This window comes from Hippopotamus amphibius, chromosome 2 (genome assembly GCF_030028045.1).
Source record: "Hippopotamus amphibius kiboko isolate mHipAmp2 chromosome 2, mHipAmp2.hap2, whole genome shotgun sequence".
Classification (NCBI taxonomy): domain Eukaryota; kingdom Metazoa; phylum Chordata; class Mammalia; order Artiodactyla; family Hippopotamidae; genus Hippopotamus; species Hippopotamus amphibius.
Window position 1 is genome coordinate 39,859,603 of NC_080187.1, and position 26,031 is coordinate 39,885,633.

Here is a 26,031-nt window from a genome sequence, read left to right on the forward strand (position 1 = left end):
TAAATAGCTCTTTTTATTTTATTATTTGGCAACTCTTACCCATGCTCTTGGACCCCCATTCCTCTCATTTCTTATCACATTTGCCTCTCTTCTTGCACCTTCATTCTTTCCTTCCTTCTGACTTATAATCCACTCCTAGAATTCCCAAACAAGGGATCTCAGGACTGCTATCATTACAAACCATAGTTTTCTTTCTTTTGGCTTTTAAAAGAGTCTGCTCAATACCACTGCCTACTGAGCTCTATTCACATCCATCCCTATGTCTAGAATGTCTTCCTACCTCCCACTGGCATCTTCACCTGTTGAAATTCACCTAGTACTAAGAAGCACACTTTAAATTGCCTGGCAAAGTATTGCCTCACAAAGAAGCCCAATAGCCTTGGTTCTCTGAACTCTTAAAAGCTTTGCTTGTAATCTCCTCATGTCATTTGTCACATTCCATCAGGGACTCTAGCTATTCATATTATTCAATTAATATTCACATAAGACAGAAAACACTTTGAAATTCAGGATATTTATGAGCAAAAGATGCACTGTCCATAGCCATCCCAGAGGAAACTTTGGCTACATTTGGCCTTTGAGCTCTTCCACTTTATATTTACATTATATATATATTATATATATATAGCATTTTATATTTAAAAACATTTTTCAATGTAACTTCTCCTTAAGTCCTCAGAAGAATTCTGAAAGATAATTATTTTTTTTATTAGCTCTATTTTACAGATGAAGGAACTTAGAGTTAAGGGGCCTAATGAATGTCATACAATGATAACTAGTTGATCCAGTTTGCAGATCCCACTCACTACCTTCTGATGATTGTGTCATCTATAAAAAACGGGGGCATTCTTTGGGATACCTTACTAAAGTGGTTAGCAAAGCCATGCACTCAGTATTTCTTCTTCACTGTGCTACAAAATTAGACAATATTATACTCTTTAGCACCCTGGATTTCCTTATCTATTAACAAACCACCTACGAATATCCTGCACTCTTGGTTGAGACCAGCTCACCTTTCCTCAAGTTGACATACATTTATTTACTTACTTATTTATTTATTTACTTTTTACTCAAAGAAAGGGAGGTTTTATTATTAGGATGCAAAGGCAGTTCATGGAAACTGGGACCGGGAACAGAACCAGGCCCCGAGAAGGAACTTCCAAAGGTTAGGGACAATTTTGAACCAACTCTCAGGATCTGGATCTCTCAGTTCAAATTCCCAAAAGTGAAGATCTAAGTTAACATTTAATATCTATGTAATTCTAGTGAGTTGTCTAGTCTATTAATGAATCCATCTCAAAGTCACAGGATGCTGAGAACTAACAAAGAAGAGACAGAGGCAATCGCCAAAAACAAACATCTCTATTTCAGAGGAAAAGGTTCTACTGCCAGCCTGGCAATTCCTTGATAATATCCCATCTGATAATGATGGGAAGAGACAAACTAGGAAGACATGGCAAAACACTATAATGACAGAACAGATTTGTCCTCTAATTTATGAAAACCTATTCAGAATGTGTCATTCTGAGGAGCTGGAAAACACATGGCCTCATTTCTATGAGTCCAGCCCAATCATGGAATCAACAAATCAACTCTGAGATTCTTATCCCAGATAGGCCTTTATATTCATATAAATTGCTCGAAGATTCTAAAGGAATGCAAGTTCCCATAAACAGGGCCCTGGCAAGAACAATACCTCCCATTTAAGAAATTCTGTTCTTCTCAACTATATTTTAAGTTTCCCGTGGTTGGGGACCAGTTTGTAAATCTTCTACTATCTCTCCTTAGTATCTCACTGCCTTGTATAGACAATGCCTAGTGAATGTTCCTTGCCTTGAATTACATTAATTCAAAGAAAAAAGTTAAAGAAGATAATTCTACATTCAGCATAGATATGACAATGTACTTCTCAAGAAGTTAAGTCTAAACAGTGCCCTGTATTAGAGAGGGAAAATTTGATTGTTGCTCTGATCCCTTCACCTATTCCTATGTATTTGCAGGTAGCAGATTAATAGAAATCCCTTTCACATATGAGAAATTGATGCATACGATTTAATTTCAAAAAATTCATACAGAAAAAGATTTAACAGCTTATCAGAATATTAGTTATCCTACACATGGTACATTTAGACCACTCAACTTGTGACAAAGAATTTTTAAATAAGAATTATTCGTACATACTTTAAAAAAAAGAAATGTTACGTTTTCCCTCTGGGGTTTTCTTAAATTATTTAATTTGCTAAACAATAAAATGCCCTAATGTTTTAAGCCAAACATTCTTTTTTGGCTCCCTAATGTTTTCAGAAATAACTTTTTCCTTGTTAATATCCAAATCTTGGCTGCATTTCCCACTAATTTCAAACATATGTCATATATGAAATATGTTATTACTCCAAGCCTAATTTTGGCAGGAGGGGATTTTTTGGAACTGGCATAGAAAGATTCAGAGACAAACAAACAGGACAGCTTGAAGCTGCCACAACTTTATCTTTTTCATCTATCTCCAGATCCACAAAAGCAAGGGCAATAATGAGGGGTAAGTGGGCTCTGATGAAATTTCAACATGAGGTAAAACATACCTTTGAGTTTTATATCTTACTCTATAAATTGCTTTCCAAAAAGAATCATTCACACATAGTAATAATTTTTGTAGCATATAAGATGTGAAGTGAACTTAAGACCCTGATAACTAGAGTAATACAATCCTGATATTATCGCTTTGGTTCCCTACGACTTACAGTCAAAAGGAATAAACAGATAAAGCAATGTAAAAAGTTCCTCTTAACCTTCAAAAGATTCACTAAACTGTTATCATTTGGAAAGCAACAGACATTTCCTATTGCATAAAACCTATTTATTCTAAAACTGATTTTGTGAAGAACTACTAAGTACTCAATAGATAAAAAGAATGTGAATTCATCACAACTATCTACATCAGTACTTGAGGACTAAGACATACCCTAAGGCACAAACTTTTTTCCCTTATAAACACTGATTTATCATACACCAGGTAAATCGGAAGAAAGCTAGTGTAATAAAAAGAAACCTTGTCTGGAAGCATGAAACAGGGTCCTAGTACCAATTCCATCCTTTTCTAAAAGAGTGGATTGAATGCAATGGCCATAATTATTCACCGCCCCCCCCCCCCCATCTACAATCTTGTAAATGTTACTTTGTAGTTTATCAACACATGGAGTTTATTTTGTCAACCCTAGTGACTTGCTTAGCTAATAAAATGCAAAGGAAGAGGTATTTTTGCTAGTTCCAAACCAAGGCCTCCAGAGATATGGTACACTTTCTGTGCTCTGCTCACAAGAACGTGCCTGAACTAGTCTGCTGGAGGATAAGACACAGAACTGAGGTAAATCAGTCCAGTGACCCAGGTGAGGCCCAAAACATATGAGAGAGCAGAGCCAAGATTAGCAAAGTCAAATAGCCAATCCACAGCTCACCGTAGACACATGAGTGAGCCTCACTAAGACCAATTCAAATCAGCAGAAAGCACCATGTGAGTTACAGACAGCTGTTCTAAGTTTCTGGTTGCTTTTCTAAGCTTCTAAATTTGAATTTTTTCAAATGTAGCAACAGCTAACTGGTACCTCCCTACTCAAGTAACCTCCTTATTAAACTGACAGAATAGTGTAGGTAATTAATAGCAAGTATCTTTGAGAAATCTGTAAATTACTACTAATAAATAAAACTAAGTTTTAGGAAAGTATTAAAATAAAAATCTACAAATGATTTGTTGCTTATGAAGACCTGCATGTTTCTCTATCGGAATTAAGTATTAAATTTAGGCCCAAGTGCAAAAATTGGCTCGGTTACAGATCAGCAGATGGCATCTATTCAAGTACCAAGAGGAGGCTGATTCAAAGATTTGAAAAGGTTTAAAAACTGAAACAATAAAATTACTTTTGTATGTCATTGATTTTTAAATGAAGAAATTATTTTACAACTTAATTGTTCAATTCAGTTTCTAAAAACTTGCTTTCCCTTAGACTTATTGTACTTTTAAATTTCCCTTAGACAGTCTGGGAGACTGTAGTTTTAAATGGCATCTGGCTGGCTGCTGCTACCTTCTCCAAAAATACCTAAAAGGACCCAGAAAAAAAAGATTTAAAACAGCAACACTAAAAACTGACTAACTATTGTCTAAATTTGGAGGGAATTTCCTTTAACCATTAAACCAATGGAGCTGAAATGAGCAAAGCAGACGATGACTGCTCCATGCATCACTCTGAAAACAAGGATGGCTCACCTAAAGGGTAAAGAATTTTCTTTCTCACCCCCTCTCAGACCCTCTGACTTGGAGAGATGTTTACATGCAACCAAAGAAAATGATTAACTATTTCTCACCTGAGTGAAAGGAGATATGATAAAACCAATAACACTGTTTCCACTTTCCCTCCTCAGACTCCCCAACATCATTTTACATCCTGCAACACCCCAAAAATATGAAGATAGAGAAGGCAAAGAATACATGAGGATCACAAGTCACACATTATATCCTAGGTGGTGTGACCCACCTAGTCTTATCTGGTAGGGAGAAGAGACTAGAAGAGCCTTTTAACAGTTTCATTTAGGAGACTAATATACACTTTATTAACTCAGATTGCCAGAGAATCCAGACTTGGGACTAAGAGGTGATATTATTATGGTTTAGTTAGAACCCAATTTGATAAATGCCTGCAATCTAGGCACTAGAATTTATGCCAGAAACTAAGTATATCTAGCCATCTTGCAGTTAAATATGGGTTAGCCAACTCCCAAGTAGACAATAAAAAAGTCTATCTTTACATATACTGTGTTGACAGATACTAGATAAGATATATTTCAAGAAGAAATTTTTAAAAAGAAAATAATTATTGAAATAAAGCCAGTAGACTTCCACTTCATGGAATGTGGAGCAGATGTACTTTTCCAGATATACTTTTCCCTATTTCTCCTGCTAGTAAGTACAAGTAAAAAATCCAGGATATGTTTCATACAAAACAAATATAAAAGCACTTTGAAAGAGACGAGAAAATAAGACCAGCTAGGGACCTCAGGATTGAAGGAAAGACCTAATGGTGGTTCCCTTGGTTTTCCTATTGCTTCATATATCCCAAATTTGGAGCTGAAGAATCTGAAAGCCAGAGAACGCCAAAAGAAATCCATACCAAGACAAAACATAGTTAAACTTCTGAAAACTAAAGACAAAATAAAAATCTTCAAAGCAGCTGGGAAATGACATCTTAACTATAGGAGGGAAACAATTCAAATGACAGTGGATTTCTTATCCGAAATCATGGAGACCACAAGGAAGTGGCACATTTTTTTCAAGAATCAAAATAAAATAGTTCTGAAATCAGAATCCTATATTCGGTGAAAACATCTTTCAGGAAAAGAAGTGAAAATCAATATATTCTCAAAGGAAAGAAAACTAAAAAAACTTGTTACCAGAAGACAGCCTTTAAAAATGGCTAAAAAGACATTATCTAAATGAAATCAAATGATTAAAGTAGGAATCATAAAACATCAGGAATGTCTTCTTGAAAGAAGACAGTAAGTAAAAATATTGATAAATAGAACTGACTTTCCTTCTCCTCTTGGGTCTCCTAAAGTATGTTTGATGGCTGAAACAAAATTGTGACACTATCTGATATGGTTTTAAAAGTGTGTATAAGAAATATTTAGGCCAACTTTATTATAAATGGTGAAGGGCAAAAGGGGGTAAAGGAAGATAAGGTTTCTACACTTCATGAAAACTAGTTAAATAACCACATAACTAGACTGATAATTATGTATATGTAATTTAATAGCTAGAACAGCCATTAAAAAGCTATGTAAAAAGATACACTCAAAACCACTATAAATATCATGTTCACAGCACACACAAAAAAAAAAACCACCATAAATAAATAAAAATTAAATTCTCAAAATATTTTAAGTAACCCACAGGAAGACAGGAAAAAGAAAAAAGGAAGGGAAAAAAAAGAACAATAGAAAAAAAAGTAAAATAACAGACAAGTCCTAATATATTAAAATTACATTAATGTGAATGGGTTAAATACATCAATTAAAAGGCAGAGAGTAGGACAGTAGATTAAGAAACATGACCCAACTATATGCTATCTACAAAAAATTCACCTCAAATATAACAATATAGGCAGGTTAAAAGTGAAAGAATGGAAAAAGATGTAACAGGCAAATATTAATCTAAAGAAAAGAGAGGTGGCTACATTAATATCAAATAAACTTCAGAGCAAAGGAAATTACCAGAAATAGGGAGGAACATTATATAAGGATCAAGCCACCAAGATTAGCAATCATAAATGTGTGTATCAAACAACAGAACTGCAATATATGTAACGTAAAAACTGTTAGAACTGAAAAAGAAATAGAAAAATGTACAATTATAGTTGAAGACTTCAACCCTCCTCTCTCAATAACTGATAGAACAACTAGACAGAAAAGCAGCAAGAATACAAAAGAACTCACCAACACCATCAACCAATAGGACCGGATGAACATTTATGGAACATTCCACCCAACCAGGGCAGAATATCCATTCTTTTCAAGTACCCACAAAAATATACCAAGATAAACTATGTCCAGGACCATAAAATAAACTGGAACAAATTTAATAGAAGTGAAATCATACAGTGTTCTCTGACCATAACAGAATCAAACTAGAAATCAGTAAAAGAGAGATAAAAGGAAAATCTCCAAATACTTGGAATCAGAATAACACACTTTTGAATAAATTGTAAGTTATAAAGGAAGCCTCAAAGGGAAAAATAAACTGAATAAAAGAAAATAAAAATGTCTCAAAATTTATGAGACAAAACTAAAGCATTACGATGAGGGAAGTTTATAGTACTAAATGCACACATCAGAAAAGAGAAGTGAAATAAAGAGCTGGTCCTTTGAAAAGATCAATAACATTGATAATGCTCTAACAGGAATAATAAAAAAAGAAAGATGACACACTTTTTAATATCATTAATGAAACAGAGGACATAAGTACAGATCCTACAGATGTCAAATGGATAATAAGGGAATACTACAAATAACATTATGCACATAAATATAACAATTTAGATGAAATGGACCAGTTCCTTAAAAATCACAAATAGGTTGTGATAACAACCCATTCAATACAAAAAATTAGATGAATAACCCTATAATTAATGAGGAACTTGAATTATAATTTTTAAATTCCTGTAAAAAAAATCTCCAAACACCATGAGACTAGATATCAATTACAGGAAAAAAAAACTGTAAAAAATACAAATACATGGAGGCTAAACAATTCACTATTAAACAACCAAGAAATCATTAATGAAATCAAAGAGGAAATCAAAAAATATCTAGAAACAAATAACAATGAAAACACAACAACCCAAAATCTATGGGACGCAGCAAAAGCAGTTCTAAGAGGGAAGTTTATAGCAATACAATCCTACCTTAAGAAACAAGAAAAAATTCGAATAAACAACCTACCCTTACACCTAAAACAATCAGAAAAAGAACAAAGGAACCCCAAAGTGAGCAGAAGGAAAGAAATCATAAAGATCAGAGCAGAAATAAATGAAAAAGAAAGGAAGGAAGCCACAGCAAAAATTAATAAAACTAAAAGCTGGTTCTTTGAGAAGATTATCAAAATGGATAAACCATTAGCCAGACTCATCAGGAAAAAAAGGGAGAAGATGCAAATCAACAGAATTAGAAATGAAAAAGGAGAAGGAACAACGGACACCACAGAAATACAAAAGATTATGAGAGACTACTACAAGCAACTCTATGCCAATAAATTGGATAACCTGGAAGAAATGGATACATTCTTAGAAAAGTACAATCTTCCAAGACTGAACCAGGAAGAAATAGAAACTAAGAACAGACCAGTCACAAACACTGAAATTGAGACTGTGATTAAAAATCTCCCAACAAACAAAAGCCCAGGACCAGATGGATTCACGGGCAAATTCTAACAAACATTTAGAGAAGAGCTAACACCTATCCTTCTCAAATTCTCCCAAAATATAGCAGAAGGCAGAACACTCCCAAACTCATTCTACGAGGCCACCATCACCCTGATACCAAAACCAGGCAAAGATGTCACAAAAAAAGAAAATTACAGGCCAATATCACTGATGAATATAGATGCAAAAATCCTCAACAAAATACTAGCTCACAGAATCCAACAGCACATTAAAAACATCATACACCATGATCAAGTGGGGTTTATCCCTGGGATGAAAGGATTCTTCAATATACGCAAATCAATCAACATGATATATCAACAAATTGAAGGATAAAAACCATAGGATCATCTCAATAGATGCAGAAAAAGCTTTTGACAAAATTCAACATCCATTTATGATAAAAGCTCTTCAGAAAATGGGCATAGAAGGAAATTACCTCAACATACTAAAAGCCATTTATGAGAAACCAAAAGCCAACATCGTTCTAAATAGGGAAAAACTAAAAGAATTCCCTCTAAGAACAGGAACAAGACAAGGGTGTCCACTCTCACCATTATTATTCAACATAGTTTTGGAAGTGTTAGCCACAGCAATCAGAGAAGAAAAAGAAATAAAAGGAATCCAAATTGGACAAGAAGAAGTAAAATTGTCACTCTTTGCAGATGACATGATATTATATACAGAAAACCCTAAAGACTCTACCAGAAAACTGCTAGCACTAATTGATGAGTTTAGTAAAGTAGCAGGATACAAAATAAATGCACAGAAATCTCTTGCATTCCTACACACTAACAACAAAAGAGCAGAAAGAGAAATTAAGGAAACTCTCCCATTTACCATTGCAAAGGTATTAACCTCCAAAATACACAAGCAGCTCATGCAGCTTCATACCAAAAAAGCAAATAACCCAATCCACAAATGGGCAGAAGACCTAAATAGACATTTCTCCAAAGAAGACATACAGATGGCCAACAAACACATGAAAAGATGCTCAACATCACTCATCATCAGAGAAATGCAAGTCAAAGCCACAATGAGGTATCACCTCACATTGATCAGAATGGCCATCATCACAAAATCTGGAAACCACAAATGTTGGAGAGGGTGTGGAGAAAAGGGAACTCTCCTGCACTGTTGGTGGGACTGTAAGTTGGTACAGCCACTATGGAAAACAATTTGGAGGTTCCTTAAAAAACTACAAATAGAACTACCATATGATCCAGTAATCCCACTACTGGGCATATACCCAGAGAAAACCACAATTCCAAAAGAAACATGTACCATAATATTTATTGCAGCACTATTTACAATAGCCAGGACATGGAAGCAACCTAAATGCCCATCAGCAAATGAATGGATAAAGAAGATGTGGCATATATATACAATGGAATATTACTCAGCTACAAAAAGGAATGAGATGGAGCTATATGTAATGAGGTGGATAGACCTAGAGTCTGTCATACAGAGTGAAGTAAGTCAGAAAGAGAAAGACAAATATTGTATGCTAACTCATATATATGGAATCTAAAAATGGTAGTGATGAACTCAGCGACAAGACAAGAACAGGATGCAGATGCAGAGAATGGACTGGAGAACTCGAGGTTCGGGGGGGGCAAGGGGTGAAGGGGAGGCTGAGACCAAGTGAGAGAGTAGCATAGATATATATATACTACCAACTGCAAAATAGATAGCCAGTGGGAAGTTGCTGTATAACAAAGGGAGTTCAACTCGAGGATGGACAATGCCTTAGAGGACTGGGACGGGGAGGGTGGGGGGAGTTGAGGGAGGGAGGGAATACGGGGATATGTGTATAAATACAGATGATTGAACTTGGTGTACCTCAAAAAATAAATAAATAAAATGAAAAAAAAAAAAAAAAGAAATCTCCAGTCCCAGATGGTTGTTCTGGAGAACTGAATAAAACATGTAAAGAAGAGTTAATACCAATTCTACACAAGCTTTTCCAGAAAATAGAAGAGGAGAGAGCACTTCTCAGTTCATTTTATAAGGCTGCTATTACTCTGATACAAAAACAAAAAGACAAAGCACACAGAAAAGAAAACTACAGACCAATACCCCTCGTGAGTATACAAGTAAAAATCCTTAACAAAATATTAACAAACAGAATTCAGCTGTTAAAACAAAACAAAACGAATTGTACATCATGACTAAGTGGAAATTATTCCAGGAATGAAAGGCTGGCTCGATATTAAAAAAAAAATCTATCAGTGGTTTAATATACAATATATCAATATACAATCTACCAATGTAATCCAGCAGGCTAATAAAAATCATAGTATCAAAGCAGTCAATGCAGAAAAAACATTTGACAAAATTCACGTCCATTCATGTTATTTAAAAAACTTTCAGAAAAACAGACAAAGGAGGGAACTTCCTTAACTTAATAAAGAGCATCTACCAAAAATTACTAACATAATACCTAAGGTGAAAGGCTAAGATCAGGAATAAAGGACGTCCACACACTTCACTCTTACTCAACATAGTAAAGGAAATTCCAACCAGTGCAGGAAGCAAAAACAGTGAGCAGAGATCAGAAAGGAAGAAATAAATTATCTATATTTGCAGATGATATGATTGTGTACACAGAAAATCCCAAGTAACCAAAAGAAAACTCCTAGAATGAATAAATGAGTTTGGCAAGGTCACAGGATACAAAATAAACATTTTTTGGTATTTTTCATAAGAGCAATGAGTATGTGAATCCCAGGTCTAACTGCTGAACTTTTCAGAGAGAGAAAAGAGCTTAACAGAAAATTTCTGCAAAACCAGATGATTTTATGGTAAATTATTTGAAATTTCTAAGCAATTAATGATCCTCTTGTTGTAGAAAGTATACACAAATATTTTAAGATGCCAAGTGAACCAATTAACCTTATCAAATTAACATTAAAATGATATAGAATACTAATTTTTAAAAATAGCAAGCCATTCAAAACATGCTAAGTAAAAAAACCCAGTCACAAAGGCCTACATATTGTATGATTCCATTTATATGAAAGGTCTAGAACAGGCAAATATAAAAAGATAGATACTAAATTAGTAGTTGGTGGGTGTGACAGGAGGTGGTAGAGTAGGAAAACATTGAGCTTATCTCCTCTCACAGGCACACCAAAATTACAACTGTTTACAGAGTAACTACTGATGAGAAAGACTGGAATATTCCAGGAAAGTTCTTCTATAACTAAAGATATAAAGAAGGAACCATAACAAGACAGGTAGGAGGGGTGGAGTCATCCATACACCCAGGTGGGCAAGCCACAAATGGGAGAATAATTACAATTGCAGAGGTTCTCCCAAAGGAGCAAGGGGTCTGAGCTCCACCCTGGGCTCCCCAGCCCAGGGGTCCTGCACAGGAGCATGAGCCCCCATGTTTGGCATTGAAGGACAATGAGGCTTACTTTCAGCAGAACCAGAAATCTGTGGGAAATAGACTCTACTCTTAAAGTGCACACACAGTACTCACATACTCCAGGATCCAAGGCAGAAGCAGTAATTTGAAAGTAACCTGGTGCAGAACCACCCCACGGGATGATCTTGGAGAGTCTCATGAAGAGGCAGGAGGCAACTGGAGCTCACCCTGGGGACACATATACTGGTGGCAGATATTTTTAGGGAGCTCTTTCTAACACGTGGACACTGGTGCTGGCAAGTGCCATTTTGGAATCCTCCCTCAAGCATATTAGCCTCAGGACCAAGCCCCGCCCCAGTCCATCAATCTGTATGCACCAGAACTGGGATGCTGTAGGCCAAGCAACTAGCTAGGCAGGGACATAGCCCCACCCCCAGTAGGCAGGTTCTCTTAAGACCCCCTGAGCCCACAGCCACCCCCTCGACACAGCCACATTCACTAGAGGGCTCAGGACTCAACCCCACATACCAGTGTGCAGACACTAGACCCAGGACACTCAGAGGCCTGCAGCCAGAGACCCAGCTCCACACACCAATGGTCAGACATCAACACTAAGACACACTGGTTCTCAGCCCTGCTCATAGTGAGCTGACTCTAGCCTCAGGAGCAGCATCACCCTCCAGTAGGGAGGTACCAGCCTCAGGACAACCTGGCCCTGACCCCAACCACCTGAAGGCCAACACCAGCTCTGAGATACTTTGTGCCCCTCAGCCAGCACCCTGGAATCCAGCTCCAATCACCAACAGGCCAGCACAAGCTTCAGGACAAGGCAGACCCTGCAGCCAGCTGTGTCATGAAACCAGCCCCACTCACCAGGTGGTCTGACACCAGCTCTGGACCCCTGAGTTCATTTACAATCACATCAAAAAGAATAAAATACCTAGGAATAAATCTAACTAAGGAAGTGAAATACCTTTACTCTGAAAACTAAAAGAAAGTAATGAAAAAAACTGAAGAAGACACAAACAAATGGAAAGATATACCACACTCATGGATAAAAGAATTAATATTGTTAAAATGACCCAAGGCAATCTACAGATTCAATATAATCCCTATCAAAACACCAATGGCATTTTTCACAGAACTACAACAAATAATTTTAAAATTTGTATGCAAATACAGAAGGCCCTTAGTAGCCAAAACAATCTTGAGAATGAAGTACAGTGCTGGAGGCGTCACACTCCCTGACTTCAGACTATATTACAAAGCTATAGTCATCAAAACCGTATGGTACTGGCACAAAAACAGACACATAGAGCAATGGAATAGGATAGAGAGCCCAGAAATAAACCAGCACACTATGGTCAATCAATCTACAACAAAAGAGGAAAGAATATACAATGGAGAAAAAACAGTCTCTTCAATAAGTGGTGCTGGGAAAACTGGACAGCTACATGCAAAAGAATGAAATTAGAACATTTCTCACACATTATACAAAAATAAACTCAAAATGGATTAAAGACCTAAATATAAGACTGAAACCATAAAAATTCCAAAATAAAACAGTCATATATTCATATAAATCATAACAATAGTTTTTGGATCTGTCTGCTAAGGCAAAGAAAACAAAAGCATAATACCGTATGGTATCACTTATATGTGGAACCTAAAATATGACACAAATGAATTTATCTATGAAACAGAAACAGATTCACAGACATAGAGAACAGACTTGGGGTTGCCAAGGGGGTGAGGTGTGGAGGAAGGATGGATTGGGAGTTTGGGATTAGCAGATGCAAACTATTAAACAGCGAATGGATAAACAACAAGGTCCTACTGTACAGCACAGGGAACAATATTCAATATCTTGTGATAAATCATAATGTAAAAGAATATGAAAAAGGATGTGTATGTATATATACATGTAGAACTGAATCACTGTCGTACAGCAGAAATTAACCAACACTGTAAATTAACTATACTTCAATAAAATAATTTTTTTAAAGCATGAATAAAAAATGGAACCTAATTAAACATAAAAGCTTTTGCACAACAAAGGAAACCATTGCCAAAAAGGAAAGGCAATCTCCTGAATGGGAGAAAATATTCAGTATTTGCAAGTGATATGACCAGAAGTGATTAATATCCAACATGTATAAACAGCTCATACAACTCAATATCAAAAATACAAACAACATGATTGAAAAATGGGCAGAAGACTTCAATAGACATTTTTCTAAAGAAGACATACAGATGGCCAACAGGCACATGAAAAGATGCTCAACATCACTAACCATCAGAGAAATGCAAATCAAAACCACAACATATCACCTCACACCTCTCAGAATGGCTGTTACCAAAAAGACCACACACAAATAACAAATGTTGGCAAGGTGGTGGAGAAAAGGGAGCCCTTGCACACTGTAAATTGGTGCAGCCACTGTGGAAATCAGTATGGCGATTCCTCAAAAAACTAAAAGTAGAACTACCAAGTGATCCAGCAATTCCACTCCTGGGTATATATCTGAACAAAACAAAAAACACTAATTCAAAAAGACACATGCACCTCAAAGTTCAGAGAAGCATTATTTATAATAGCAGCATTATTTATAAGATATGAAAGCAACCTAAGTGTTCACCAACAGATAAATGGATAAAGAAACACAATGTATACATACAGTGGAATACTACTTGGTCATAAAAAAAAGAATGAAATTTTGCCATTTGCAATAACATGGATGGACCTGGGTGGTATTATGATTAGTGAAGTAAGTCAGAAAGAGAAAGACAAATATTGTATTTATCACTTATATGTGGGATCTAAAATATACAACAAACTAGTAAATAAAACAAAAAGAAACATTCATGGATCTAGAGAACAAACTAGTGGTTACCAGTGGGGAAAGAGAAGGGGGGAGGGGCAAGACAGGGGTAGGGGATTAAAAGGTACAAACTACTATATATAAATAAGTTATAAGACTATATGTAAAGCACAGGAAATACAGCCAATATTTTATAATAACTTTAAATGGAGTATAATCTATAAAAATTTTGAATCACTGTGTTGTACACCTGAAACTAATAGGATATTATAAGTCAACTATACCTCATTTGAAAAAGACAGGATATAACAAGTGTTGACAGAGATGTGGAGAAAAGGGAACCCTTGTGCACTGTTGACAGGAATGTAAATTAGTGCAGTCACTATGGAAAACAGTACAAAGGTTCCTCAAAAAATTAAAAATAAAACTACCGTATGATCCAGTAATCCCACTTCTGGGCACTCATCTGAAGAAAATGACAACACTAACTCAAAAAGATATATGCACCACTATGTTCACTGCAGCCTTATTTACAATAGCCAAGATAGGGTAACAACCTAAGTGTCCAGAGATGGATGAATGGATAAAAAAAAAAATGCACATAATGGGTGGATCATATCTTAAATGAATTATACATCAATAAAGCTGTTAAGTGTATATATATATGTATATAGATATACAACTGGAGACATATAGCTAACTTCTGACTGGATAGCTCTGCTTAGAGGCATCTAAGAACCTAGAACTCAACATTTCTGAAATTAAATCCACCATCTTCCCAATGCTGTGTCTTCCAGTGTTTCTATGTCGCTGAATGGCAGCACTATTACCAAAGCAAGAAACACGGAGGCCATCTGTGACTTCTCTTACTGCTTAATCAAACACCAGGTCATCAGTAAATAAAAGAATTATGTTTCAATTCTGTTCATCTCTGCAACATGACTGCCACTATCTTTAACCCATACCATCACTATCACTCACCTAGACCAGTGAAAATACCTCGCAATTTGGATCCATTCTTAATCCCCACAATCTTCTGTAAATGCCAATTCCCAATTTGTGCCATTCCCCACCTCAAACCAGTTGTAAATTTTTCCAGTATTATTAAGAAAAAGTAAAAACTTAACAAGGCTTCCAAGACTCTTCACTGCCAGCCTTCCACATACTCTGTCCTACTGTCACACCAAACTCTTTCCAGTGCCTTTAAGGCTCCATGCCACCTCTTGCTTTTGGATCTTGATGAATTCTATTCCTCTGCCCTGGTTCCTTCTCCTTCTCCCCTCAAACTTCACCAGTCAAGTCTTATTTATCTTTCAGACATCAGTTCACAAGACATTTCCTCTGAGAAACATCCCCTGGTATCCCATAAAAACTTAGAGCCCATATCACACTCTATTTGTGTAATCATCTGTCTTTCCTGAGAAATTTTAAGTTATGTGAGGTCAGGAAAATAGTCTATGTTATTCTTTTTACCCTCAATGTCTAGTCCAGTGCCTAGTATAGCAGTGCTGAGTAAATATTTGTTTTAAGAAGGAACAGATCCTCGTTTATATGCATCTAAGGCTTATGAAGCTAGGTAAAGACCAAGGCATTTATATTCTTCTCCTCACTGAGGTTCCATTCCCAGTTTTACCTAGAATTTTTTTACTGGTTAAAATTAACATTAATAACAATAGTAGCTTATGTCATGACACAATCCTCAATCACAAAAAGCAGCTATGTTTTGTTTTGTTTTGTTTTGTTTTTTACATATACAGGTATCTATCCTTTTTCAAATTCTTTTCCCATTTAGGTTATTATAGACTATTGAGCAGAGTTCCCTGTGCTATACAGCAGGTCCTTGTTAGTTATCTGTTTTAAATATAGTAGTGTGTACATGTCAACCTCAAACTCCCAATCTATCCATCTCCCCTACCGTTCCCCCCCTAGTAACCATAAGTTCATTCTGTAAGTCTGTGAGTCTGTTTCTGTTTTGTAAATAAGCTCAATTGTATCATTTTTTTAGATTCTGCATATAAGCAATATCACATGATATTTGTCTTTCTCTGACTTGCTGCACTTAGTGTGATAATCTCCAGATCCATCCATGTTGCTGTAAATGGCATTATTTCATTCTTTTTAATGGCTGAGTAATATTCCATTGTATATATGTACCACATCTTCTTTATCCATTCTTCTGTTGATGGACATTTAGGTTGCTTCCAGTATTCACTGCAGCACTGTTTACAACAGTCAAGACATGGAAGCAACCATCTAACTTTCTTGAATAATTTAGATTCTGATTAATTTAGGCCAATCTCTTCCTGCTAGTCAATGATTAGTTCAGAGAGAAGTAAACCTAAATTTACTAGGAAAGTAAATTTCTTGAGAGAGTCACAAGAAGTTGACTTCTCTCATTTGCTCAATGTAAATATGTACAGTGTTATTACTGGAATCCATCATCAGGAAAATCAGTCTAAGTATGGAGTGAACAGTATTGACAGGAAAGCAGTGTTTTGTGTTTATGATGACATAGTTTAGTCAGTATGTTGATGTTTCTGTTACTTGCAGCCAAAACAATCTAACAAATATACTTCCCTTATGTGGTTAAAAAGAATAATAATAATGTTTTAAAATTTAAAATGAACTTACTTAACAATGAGCACCTATAGAGTTCTCTACAAGAATTAGGAGCAAGTATGTCTATTATCAAAGACCACTATTTTAAATTGTTATGGAAACTAACCAGGCATTAAGATATTAAGGAGAAATAAGAGCTACAACTATTGAGCAAGAATATAAAATAGTATCTAATACCGTTACTAGGTACCAGTAATTAATTTCCTTATATACATTACCTCATTTAATCCATAAAACAACTCTATGATATAAATGCTATTATTATCTTCATTTTACAGGTAAAGCAAGGGGAATTCAAACAACTTAAGGCAGAAACTGGGATTTGCTCCAGGCAGACTGCTTTCAGAGACCATAGCCTTAACATATACACCCTTTTTCATAAACTACAGATGAAATAACTAGTTACCTACAACACACACACACATACACAAGATAATAAACTCTAAAAGTCTTAGAATTACAAAAAATGTTTAATAAAAAATCTAGATACAGTATTAAAGGAAAGAGTTAATGGCTGGCTCCTTTCCTGTTTCCTCATGGATGGCTATCACTAGCTCAAGGAATTATGAGGAATAGATCTACAATGACTGCAAAATAAAAAGTATTCTCCAGCTAAGAATTTGTACAAACCAAGCACCAGTATCTCATTGTTGAAACTATAGTGAGGAATCTATACTGATAAGATGCAGCAGCCCTGGAGAATGGACTCTACTCCTATATCCCTAAAAGGTTACTTGATAAGCTATACAAAAGTTGAGATGGTCTACCACACAGCCCGATCTCTTATTACCATGCATATATCAAGGAACATTGGAATTTGTGCCTGGAAATCAAAAATTCTCTTCTATGTTGTTGTTGTGCATGCTGTTCTCTTGTTCATCTATATCTTTTCCTAATGCTAAATTAAAGCTGGGTGAGGCCTACTGTGTATTGTGAGTTTGATTGTTACTCCAATACCAAGACCACTGCTGGAGAATGGGCACTGCATAAGAAAATATCAACTGATTTCTGATACGCCTGAAATAACTAGTTAGGACTTATACTGCAGAATAGCATCCTTTAACAAAAACAAAAGTGTAAAACAATGCTAGCAGGAAGTGTACATCAATATTTAATTATGGCATTGCAGGATACAAGATCAATACACAAAGTCATTGCACTTTATACGTTAGCACTAAACAATCTGAAATATAATTAAGGAAATAATTACATTTACAATAGCTTCAAGAAAAATAAAGTAATTAGGAATAAACAATCAAAGAATTGTAAGACTTCTACACTGAAAACTGTAAACTATTGTTGAAAGAAATTAAATAAAATATAAATAAATGGAAAGACATCCTATGTTCATGGATTGGAAGACATAATACTGTTATTGTAATACTCCCCAAACTGACCTACAGATTCAGTGCAATCCCTATCAAAATTCCAATAGCCTTTTTTTCCAGAAATGGACAAGCTGGTGATAAAATTCATATGGAGTTTCAAGAGCTAGAATAGCCAAAACAATCTTTAAAAAGCACAAAGTTGGAAGACCCATACTTCCCAATTTCAAAACTTACTACAAAGCTACAGTAATCAAGACAGTGTTTACTGGCTTAAGGATAGACATACAGGCCAGTGGAATGAAACAGTGTCCAGAAATAAACTCATATGTTAATGTTTAATTGATGTTCAACAAGGGTGCCAAAGACAACTGTTCCTCAAAGGGGGAAGAACAGTGTTTTCAACAAATGGTACTAAGACAACTGGATATCTACATGCAAAAAAATGAATTTAGATCCCTTCTTCACACCATATACAAAAAATAACTCAAAATGGATCAAAGACCTAAATGTAAAAGCTAAATCTATAAAACTCTTAGAAAGAAACATGGGTGAAAATCTATGTGACCTTGGATTAGGCAATGGTTTTATAGATAGGACACAAAAAGCACAAGCAAATAACTGAACTTCATCAAAATTGAAAACTCTTATGCATCAAAGGACACCATCAAAAAAGTGAAAAGGCAACCCAAAGACCAGAAGAACATATTTGCAAATCATATATCTAATAAGGGCCTAATATTTAGAATAAAGAAAGAACTCTTACAAGTCTACAAAAAAAAAAAAAAAAAAGAATTGACTCCCCCCAAAATGAGAAGAACTGAATGGACATTTCTGTAAAGAAGACAGACAAATGGCAAATAAGCCCATGAAATGATGCTAAACATCATTTGTCATTAGGGAAATGCAAATCAAAACCACAATGGGATACCACTTCACATCCACTAGGATGGTTATACAGTTGGCCCTTGAACAACATAGGTTTGAACTATGTGGGTCCACTTACACACGGATTTTTTTCAATAAATATATATTAGATTACTACAAAAAAATTTAATTATGGTAAAACTGAAATGAGATAAGCATTTTCTAACTCTTCTTTGGCAGAAATCTAACATAATATACCCTTTCAAGGCAAAAATTCAGATTTATGAAAATGAAACTTTTTTTTTTACCTGGCTGCATCAGATCTTGGTTGCTCTATGTGGGAAATTTTGTTGCAGCATGGGTGGGCTCTTCATTGTGGCTTGCAGGCTTTTTTCTCTCTAACTGTGGTATACTGGCTCCAGAGTGCATGGGCTCTGTAGTTGCAGTATGTGGGCTCCAGAGTGCATGGGCTCTGTAGTTGTGGTATGTGGGCTCCAGAATGCGTGGACTCCATAGTTTGTGGCACACATGCTCTCTAGTTGAGGTGCCATGGGATCAGTAGTTGTGGCATGTGGGTTTAGTTGCCCCACAGGCATGTGGGACCTTAGTTCCCAAACCATGGATCAAACCCATGTCCCCTGCACTGGAAGGTGGATTCTTTACCATTGGACCACCAGGGAAGTCCCTATGAAAATGGAACTTTAAAATTTTCCTGTATTTTTAGCCATTCATTTCATTTAAAGAATGTATCTTAATGAAATAGGCATGGTTTAGGGAAAAAAGATGGTGGCAAAGTAGAAGGATGTGGAATACATCCCTCCCCACAGGTGCATCAGGAATACATCGAAAGACACAATAATTCCAACAGAGAACCAGCTGAACACCAGCAAATGACCTCAGACACCAGAAAGGACTGGAAAAATCCTGACATAACTGGGTAGGACAGAGGGGGAAAAAAAAAGAAGAAAGAGGAAGAGAAGAAAGAAAAGGGATGGGTCTCACACCCTAGGGCGGGGGGGTCTGAAACAGAGGGGAGATTGCCAAATTCAGGGAAACATCCCTTATCTGACAGGGAAACCCCTTCTCCAACAGGGAATTTCCCTGGGTCAGAAGGGAGGCATTTGGGACTGTTCAAAGAGGGTGAAGTGGCTGAGCTGTGGCAGACGGGAAAAAGTGAGAAATACATGGAGGGTATGCACCACGGCTCAGTGTGTCCAGACAGAGACATCAATTCACAGCTGAACAGGGGGTCTGGGAGCCGGAACGTGGGAACCAGAGAACTGGTTCAGGGTGAGAAACATTGTTGGCAGTGGGGAGACAGACTGAGAGGATGGGAGGGAAGAAATCCGCAGCAGAGAGTGCCTACCATGGAAAGCTGCTTGGCCGTGGCAGTGGCTCGATACTGCTGACTCACAAGCAGGGGACAGGAGCCGTGGGTGTAGCCTCTCTTTTGTGCCAGCAATGGACAAAAGAAGGACCCTTGTGGGCCTAGCTAACACAGTCAGGGATAACAAAGGCCCCCAGGCGGGGCTGGCCTAGAGTGCCTGAAGCCAAGAGCCAAAAGCCCGCAGAGTGGCCCAGCTCTGGAGACATTCTGTTTACACCTGAGCTGCTAGCGTCCCTCTGCAACAGGAACCACCATGGCCGACTGAGCCACTGTGACCCAGGCAGGGCACCCCGGTGGAGTTGTAGCAGGGCGGTGAAGCCGCGGTTGGAGTCGGTCTCTAGGCCTGAGCCGCCCAAGCCGCTGTGACCCAGGCAGGGCGCCACTGCTCACTCACTGCCAGGGGAAGGAGCTGCTATCATACCCTCTCTCTGCCCACACACCAGTGCTTACAGACAAACAATACAGGAAGTTCTGCTGGTCGCAGAATAATACAAAAAGCCCAAGGCTTGGAGCAGGACACTTACAGCTGAGACCCAAAGGAAACAGAAATACTAGTATTAATTCTATTGACCTGGTCCATTCTGGGGTCAGTTCTAGTTTTCTTTTTTTCTTTAATTAATTACAATCTTAGTTCTAAGGGACCTACATGTTTTATAACATATATTTTTAGACTATTTTTTATTCTATTTTTATTTTTAGCCTTTCTATACATTTCTATTTCTAGCTAAGTTTTTTGTAGTGCTGACTGTATCTCTCCTATCTTCTTTTCATCTCTATCTTTTATACATTTCTATTTCTTTCTTTTTCTTTTCATATTTCCAGTCACACAACACTCTTCTGTTGCCCTGTCTTCTACCCGTTTTTAGTTTACTTTATCTTAATATACTTACAAGCAATATTATTGGTCTGCTCTGTTTCCTTGCTTTATTCTCCAGATGATACACTGCTTTGGTGTTTATTATTAAGTTTTGTCTTTATCTTAGTTCTAAGTATAATTGTCTGATTTCATTCTGAGCATCTTCAGTCTGTCTGGTGGTACTCCTGCTCTTTGTTATATTTGATCCTACCTTTCAAAATCTCCCTGGATTTGTGTTTCTGTGTGTGGTGTTCTGTTTGTTTTGTTTTGTTTTTGTTGTTGTTTTGTTGTCATTGTTGTTTTTGTTTTTGTTTTGTTCTCTTTTGGTTTTGAATTTCTGTTGGTTTTCCCTTTGATTGTCTGATAGCATACTGCGGTTCTTCTGTCAGGTCTTTCTAGTGCCTTATGTTCTACTGGATTCAGTATTTGTGTGTCTTATACCTGTATGTGTTTCCTTGACTTAGTGTTTGTTTGACTCAACACTCTGCCATTAGTCTGGGGCTTGGACAGTCTTCTTTAAACCCCTTTATTGCCAGGACAAGCAACCTCTGAAGTTTGGACTACTCCATCAGAAGTCAAGTAGGAGGCTCTGGGGAGGGAGCACTGAATCCAGGATGCTAGAATACTAGGGAGTCCTCAGACACAGGGAAGATTAACTGCAGAGAACTCTCACACAGCCCTGTATCAGAGTCTAAGACTAGGCTTCATCCAACTGTCTGCAACTGCCAGTGCTGGACACCTCACACCAAACTACAAACAAGACAGGAACACAAACCCACCCATCAGCACACAGACTACCTAAAGTCATATTAACCTCACAGATGCCCTAAAACACACCTCATGACACAGCCCTGCTTCATCAGAGAGAACAGACACAGAGCCACACACTGGAAAGGAGACACCAGAACCCCCACCAGGAAGCCTACTCAAGACACTGGACAAACCCCACTACAGGGGGCAGAGGGCAGAAATAAGAGGAATTACTACTAGGCAGCATAAGGAAAGGAGACAGCACATCCTATAAATTAGACAAAATGAGAAAACAAAGAAACACCATGCAAGCAAAGGAGCAGGAAAAAACCCACAAGGCAAAATAAATGAGGAGGAAATAGGAAAAATGCCTGAAAAAGAATTCAGAGTAATGATAGTAAAGATGATCCAAAATCTTGATAACAAAACACAGAAAATAGAAGAAACAGTTAATAAGGACTCAGAAGAACTAAACAGCAAACAAACAGTAATGGACAACAAAATAACTGAAATTAAAAATATTCTACATGATATAAATAGCAGAATAACTGAGGCAGAAGAATGAATAAGTAAGTTGGAAGACAGAATGGGGGATATAACTGCCACAGATCAGGAAAGAGAAAAAAGAATAAAAACAATGGAAGACAGTCTCAGAGATCTTGGTGACAACATTAAGCGCACCAACATTCGAATCATAGGCACCCCAGAAGAAGAAGCAAAAAAGAAAGGTCTGAGAAAATATTTGAAGAGGTTGTAGTGGAAAAATTCCCTCATATGGGAAAGGAAGTAATTAATCAAGTCCAAGAAGCACAGAGAGTCCCATACAGAATAAACACAAGGAGAAACACACCGAGGCACATATTAATCAAACTAACAAAAATTAAACACAAAGAAAAAATATGAAAATCAGCAAGAGAAAAGCAACAAATAACATATAAGGGAAAACCCATAAGAGTAACAGCTGATCTTTCTGCAGAAACACTGAAGGCCAGAAGGGAATGGCAGGATATACTGAAAGTCTTGAAAGAGAAAAATCTACAGCCAAGAATGCTCTACCCAGCAAGAATCTCATTCAGATTGAATGGAGAAACCAAAAGATTTATAGAAAAGCAAAAGTTAAGAGAATTCGGCACCACCAAACCAGCCTTACAACAATGGCCAAAGGAACTTTTCTAAGTAGGAAACACAAGAGAAGGAAAAGACCTGCAAAAACAAACCCAAAACAATTAAGAAAATGGTAATAGGGACATACATATAAATAATTACCTTAAATGTAAATGGATTAAATGCTCCAACCAAAAGACACAGACTGGCTGAATGGATACAAATACAAGACCCTTCTATATGCTGCCTACAAGAAACGCACTACAGACCAAGGGATACATATAGACTGAAAGGAAAAGGATGGAAAAAGATATTCCATTCAAATGGAAGGCAAAAGAAAGCTGGAGTAGCAATACTCATATCAGACAAATTAGACTTTAAACTAAAGACTATTAGGAGAGAAAAGGAAAGACACTACATAATGATCAAGGGATCCATTCAAGAAGAACATATCACAATGGTAAATATCTATGTACCCAACATAGGAGCACCTCAATACATAAGGCAAATGCTAACAGCCATAAAAGGGGATGTCGACAGCAACACAATAATAGTAGGAGACTTGAACACCCCACTTACATCAATGGACAGATCATCCAAATAGAAAATAAATAAGGACACACAAGGTTTAAATGACACATTAGATCATCCCGACTTAATTGATATTTATAGGACATTCCATCCAAAAACAACAGAACACACTTTCTTCTCAAGTGCACATGGAACATTTTCCAGGATAGATCACATCTTGGGTCACAAATCAAGTCTTGGTAAATTCATGAAAACTGAAATCATATCACGCATCTTCTCTGAACACAATGCAATGAGACTAGAGATCAATTACAGGAAAAAAACTGCAAAAGATACAAACACATGGAGGCTAAAAAATTCATTATTAAACAACCAAGAAATCACTGAAGAAATCAAAGAGGAAATTAAAAAATACCTAGAGACAAATGACAATGAAAATACAATGACCCAAAACCTATGGGATGCAGCAAAAGCAGTTCTAAGAGGGAAGTTTGTAGTAATACAATCCTACCTCAGGAAACAAGAAAAATCTCAGATAAACAACCTACTCTTACACCTAAAACAATTAGAAAAAGAACAAAGGAACCCCAAAGTGAGCAGAAGGAAAGAAATCATAAAGATCAGAGCAGAAATAAATGAAAAAGAAAAGAAGGAAAGAATAGCAAAGATCAATAAAACTAAAAGCTGGTTCTCTGAGGAGGTAGACAAAATTGATAAACCATTAGCCAGACTCATCAGGAAAAAAAGGGAGAAGACACAAATCAACAGAATTAGAAATGAAAAAGGAGAAGGAACAACGGACACCACAGAAATACAAAGATCATGAGAGGTCCAGCTGAGTCAGGGCGGTCGCCGACGGGAGCGGGTCGGGGCCGCGGCGGTGGGAGGCGCAGTCATGCCCCGGTATTACGAGGACAAGCCGGAGGGCGGCACATGCGCGGGCGTGAAGGAGGACCTGGGCGCGTGTCTGCTGCAGTCGGACTGCGTGCTCCAGGAAGGAAAATCCCCTCGGCAGTGTCTGAAGGAAGGAAACTGCAAAGCTTTGAAATACTCATTTTTTGAGTGTAAAAGATCAATGTTGGATGCCAGACCAAGATTCAGGGGAAGAAAAGGATATTAATACTACTATGTTGAAACCAAGATGAAAACAACAAAGGATTTTCTCTGGTCATTAAAACAGAGAAGCCAAAGTAAGAAACATACTTTTTGTTACATCTGTTCCTTTGGAGCAGTTTTTTCCTCCATGGAACACTGAAGAAAATGAGTTCTGGTTTTCAATATGTATACAGTAAATGATTCTCTTGCTCTGTTATTTTTGAAGAAAAATTTAATTGAATAGTTATGAGCTGAGAACATTATAAATGTTTTAAGAATTGTTCTGAAGCACAGAAAATGGAAAGATTGATATTTTCAAACTTGACTCCTCAACCAAATGACACAGTTTGTACACCCTTCATGAATATTGTGAAGGCCACTGATGGGACTGTTAAAATCAACATGAAGCCTGGTGAGATAGAAAATGTCTATCTGGAAAGTTTAGGATAGAACTTTCTTTTATTCAGCCTGTACTGTTTCGTTCTAAAATAAATTGTGTTTGATTCCTTGGAAAAAAAAAAAAAGGTCATGAGAGACTACTACAAGCAACTATATGCCAATACATTGGATAACCTGGAAGAAATGGATACATTCTTAGAAAAGTACAATCTTCCAAGACTGAACCAGGAAGAAATAGAAAATATGAACAGACCAATCACAAATACTGAAATTGAGACTGTGATTAACAATCTCCCAACAAACAAAGCCCTGGGCCAGACGGCTTCACAGGCGAATTCTATCAAACATTTAGAGAAGAGCTAACACCTATCTTTCTCAAACTCTTCCAAAATATTGCAGAAGAAGGAACACTCCCAAACTCATTCTACAAGGCCACCATCACCCTGATACCAAAACCAGGCAAAGATGTCACAAAAAAAGAAAATTACAGGCCAATATCACTGATGAATATAGATGCAAAAATCCTCAACAAAATACTAGCTCACAGAATCCAACAGCACATTAAAAAAATCATATACCATGGTCAAGGGGGGTTTATCCCTGGGATGCAAGGATTCTTCAATATATACAAATCAAACAATGTGATATATCATATCAGCAAATTGAAGGATAAAAACCATATGATCATCTCAATAGATACAGGAAAAGCTTTTGACAAAATTCAATATCCATTTATGATAAAAGCTCTCCAGAAAATGGGCACAGAAGGAAATTACCTCAACATACTAAAAGCCATTTATGAGAAACCAAAAGCCAACATCGTTCTAAATAGGGAAAAACTGAAAGAATTCCCTCTAAGAACAGGAACAAGACAAGGGTGTCCACTCTCACCATTATTATTCAACATAGTTTTGGAAGTTTTAGCCACAGCAATCAGAG

At 36.8% G+C, this 26,031-nt stretch overlaps 1 protein-coding gene across 1 annotated transcript; it reads left to right on the top strand.

Annotated features, from left to right (window-relative positions):
* Positions 1-24,430: 24,430 nt before the first annotated feature.
* On the top strand, positions 24,431-25,144 carry LOC130846358 (cytochrome c oxidase assembly factor 5-like). The gene has a single exon (XM_057724548.1). It carries the CDS (start codon positions 24,494-24,496, stop codon positions 24,716-24,718), a length of 225 nt encoding a protein of 74 aa, XP_057580531.1. The 5' UTR covers positions 24,431-24,493; the 3' UTR covers positions 24,719-25,144.
* The last annotated feature ends 887 nt before the right edge of the window (positions 25,145-26,031 follow it).